The sequence below is a fragment of the Etheostoma spectabile genome, chromosome 15 (genome assembly GCF_008692095.1).
Source record: "Etheostoma spectabile isolate EspeVRDwgs_2016 chromosome 15, UIUC_Espe_1.0, whole genome shotgun sequence".
Taxonomy (NCBI): domain Eukaryota; kingdom Metazoa; phylum Chordata; class Actinopteri; order Perciformes; family Percidae; genus Etheostoma; species Etheostoma spectabile.
The window spans coordinates 32,467,767-32,471,340 of record NC_045747.1 but is presented as its reverse complement, the minus strand read 5'-3'; the positions used below and the strand labels follow the sequence as shown (position 1 = coordinate 32,471,340).

The 3,574-nt window shown below is 42.6% G+C and overlaps 1 protein-coding gene across 5 annotated transcripts in view; it reads right to left on the bottom strand.

Moving 5' to 3' along the window:
* Positions 1-3,574, bottom strand: part of traf7 (TNF receptor-associated factor 7) — a 31,228-nt gene that overhangs the window by 25,786 nt on the left and 1,868 nt on the right. Inside the window, exons 2-6 of one of the 5 annotated variants that reach the window (XM_032538026.1) lie at positions 1,327-1,470; positions 1,078-1,199; positions 845-936; positions 349-465; positions 142-234 (exon numbers count right to left, since the gene is read on the bottom strand). In XM_032538026.1, coding sequence (XP_032393917.1) covers positions 142-234; positions 349-465; positions 845-936; positions 1,078-1,129 — 354 coding nt within the window. In that variant the 5' untranslated portion in view covers positions 1,130-1,199; positions 1,327-1,470. The remainder of the gene's footprint in view (positions 1-141; positions 235-348; positions 466-844; positions 937-1,077; positions 1,200-1,326; positions 1,471-3,574) is intronic. The other 4 variants (XM_032538029.1, XM_032538025.1, XM_032538030.1 and 1 more) reach the window with 4 other exon arrangements.

Here is a 3,574-nt window from a genome sequence, read left to right as displayed (position 1 = left end):
AAAAAGAGTACCACGATTTTTACAGGAAGAGAGAGCAGAGTTTAAAGAAAGAGACAACAAAATCAAATCGGAGAGTGGTCAAAGAGAACGAGGAAGATGGACAGATAGAGGAAAGGCTGGAAGAGACAGAAGGAAACTCACCCCACATGTGGTGATGACGGGGTCCTTGAAGACGTTACAGCACAGCTGACAACACAGTTTAACGGACGGTTGTTCAGCAAACACCTGGGGCTCCTGCAAACAAACACATTTGCCCATTTTTGTGGTATGGGTTCAGTTCCAAAACTATCTGTTGTATAGCTATATTTGCTGGTGTTTTGTCATATACATTAGTGCTGTGTGTCATACCGTGTCCTCCTCCTCTTCATGCAGAGAGAAAGTGGAGCGCAGAGACATGTTGGACTCCGAATGGAGAGACCGGACTGAGATGGCTGAATCTGACCTCCGTGGAGTACCAATAGGAGGCTGGGAGGGAGGGAGATGGGAAGCAGCAGAGAGAAGAGGTCAACACTTGTTCATTGATAGCACCTGAGTACATCCAGATGTGTGGGATGTTGTGCACCAGTTCTTCCATTATAGCTCACACAACTGATGAGGTGAAATGTGAAGTTTGACACAGGGGTTTAAAAGAATTCACTTTTACCCACCCATTCCAGGTGTACTTTTACTTTTAGGTGTACTACTGTGATCAGTTCTGATCAGCATTAGTATTGGTAAGCTTTATAATAAATATTGATGTTGTTGGGCTTTGAATCCATTAGGCTACCTCTGAAAAACATAACATGTAAAAGGATGTATGTGTGCGTTTGTGTGCGTTTGTGTGCGTGCGTGAGAGCGAGTCTACCATTCCATCATCGTCATCCCGGGGAGAGTAGGTCAGAGTGCTGGAGGAGGAGGGGGTTCTTCTATGCTGCTTGTAGGTGCTGGACCCTTCTGCTGAAAACATATGAGGGAAAAGTCTCAAGAAATAATGCCAGAATACTGGAGTATTTCCGTGACTATAGGGCAAAAGAGAGAAGCAGTAATGTTGAAAAAAAGATAGAGTATTTATAGAGAGGAATATAATTAGTGTATCACCTTTGGCTCCAGCAGCCACGGCTGCAAAGGTAGGGCCAAATGAAGCCTCCATCCCGCTCTGCAGTGAAAAAAAGAGGGTTGGATGGATCGATAAATTACTATAGAGACAGTGTGGAGTTCAACTACAGTATTTAATTATTTAAACAAAAACAAAAAAAGAGTAATTACAGCAGGAATACATCACTCAACATGAGTATAGTCTGGGTATTTAACTAAAATCTCTCCCAGTGTCACACTATTTTCTCTCACCCTGTTGCCAGAGTCTGCTGCTGTTGTTGTTGGGGGGGCTGCTGGGGATGGCTGCTGATGCTGCTCCTAAGGAGAAGGGTTGTAGCGAGGCGTCTTACCACTGCTCCTAACCCAAAGCACACACAGTGGGCAGGTCTGCTAGGCCTATGAAGAGAAAAGAGGCCAGGGAAGAGGGTGAAGAGAAATGGAGGGCATTCAGAAGGAGGAGATTGGGAGAAAAATGACACATCGTACAAAAATAATGTAAACAAAAAAAATGTAAAATGTGCTGTATTTATGTAGCGCTTTTCTAGTCTTAACGACTACTCAAAGCGCTTTTAGAATACTCAAAGCGCTTTACATCATACAGGAAACATTCCCACATCACAACATACACTGTGGCCAAGGCTGCCGTACAAGGTGCCACCTGCTCATCAGATAAACACTCACACACATTCACACTCCAATGCACAGCACCGGGGGCAACTCGGGGTTCAGTGTCTTGCCCAAGGACACTTCGACGTGGGACTGCAGGGCCGAGACCACCAACCTTCCGATTGGCAGACAACCACTCTACCACTCAGCCACAGCCGCCCCAAATAATACCTCTTTCAAAACAGCACTATGATGGCAGAAGCCTAACTGAAATTAGGATTAGATACATAATGCTAACCATAAGGTTGACTTTATGTTTTTAACAGAGACAGAAAAAAATGCACACACCCACACATACTTGGTCTGAGAAACGACTGCCAGTAGCTCCAGTACCGCTTAAAGCTACGAGAGGCAGCGCAGTGAGGAATATGTGCAGCGTGGAACTTGTACATTGCAGTTACTATTAAATAGATGCTTGACCTACTTTACTGGCCTCAAGCACAACAACACAATCAAACATAATGAATCCACTTCAGTCGTAACAGCAAAGAAGTTTGGATGGCTTACTTTGTTCAACTGGATTGTTGTCAATCAGTCAGTCAGTAATTAACCAGTTAGATAGATATGAATATGTGTATTAGAGCTGGGAAGTATAATTACTATGTTTACTGTCATACTGTCCAGGAGTTATAGTAAGTATTTTGTCAATGGATTTTCTCATCCATATCATATCTGTGTTGTTAACGCTGCATGAATTATTTACAATTAAGAGCTCTATGTAGACATGTCATACCATTACTTTTAGTAAGGTTTATTGTTACTCAACTTGACAGTTTCCAACAGTTTTAAAGGTCCCATGACATGGTGCTCTTTGGATGCTTTTATGTAGACCTCAGTGGTCCCCTAATACTCTATCTGAAGTCTCTTTTATAAAGACCTTAGTGGTCCCCTAATACTGTATCTGAAGTCTCTTTTATAAAGACCTTAGTGGTCCCCTAATACTGTATCTGAAGTCTCTTTTATATAGACCTTAGTGGTCCCCTAATACCATATCTAAGGTCTCTTTTATATAGACCTTAGTGGTCCCCTAATACTGCATCTGAAGTCTCTTTTATATAGACCTTAGTGGTCCCCTAATACCAAATCTAAGGTCTCTTTTATATAGACCTTAGTGGTCCCCTAATACTGTATCTGAAGTCTCTTTTATATAGACCTAAGTGGTCCCCTAATACTGTATCTGAAGTCTCTTTTATAAAGACCTTAGTGGTCCCCTAATACCATATCTGAAGTGTCTTTTATGTAGACCTTAGCGGTCCGCTAATACCATATCTGAAGTCTCTTTTATATAGACCTTAGTGGTCCCCTAATACTGTATCTGAAGTCTCTTTTATATAGACCTTAGTGGTCCCTAATACTGTATCTGAAGTCTCTTTTATATAGACCTTAGTGGTCCCTAATACTGTATCTGAAGTCTCTTTTATATAGACCTTAGTGGTCCCTAATACTGTATCTGAAGTCTCTTTTATATAGACCTTAGTGGTCCCCTAATACTATATCTAAAGTCTCTTTCCCAAAATTCAGCCTTGGTGCAGAATTACAGCCAATAGAACCAGTCCCACAATGAGCTTTCCTTAGCGTGTGCCATTTCTGAGTCTGTAGCTTTTAAGGAGGAGAGGGGGGGAGCAAGGCGGATGCTGGGGATGTGGCCTTGACCACCTGCCACTTTGCTTGTTTGAAAGCCATTATGTCTCTCTCTCTCTCACGGGTGGGCCAAATTCTCTGGGTGGGCAAAGCAGATAAAGTAGAGTTAACCTTATGACCTCATAAGGAGCATGTTTCCAGATTGGCTCATCTGAGCTTTCATTTTCTCAAAGGCAGAGCAGGATACCCAGGG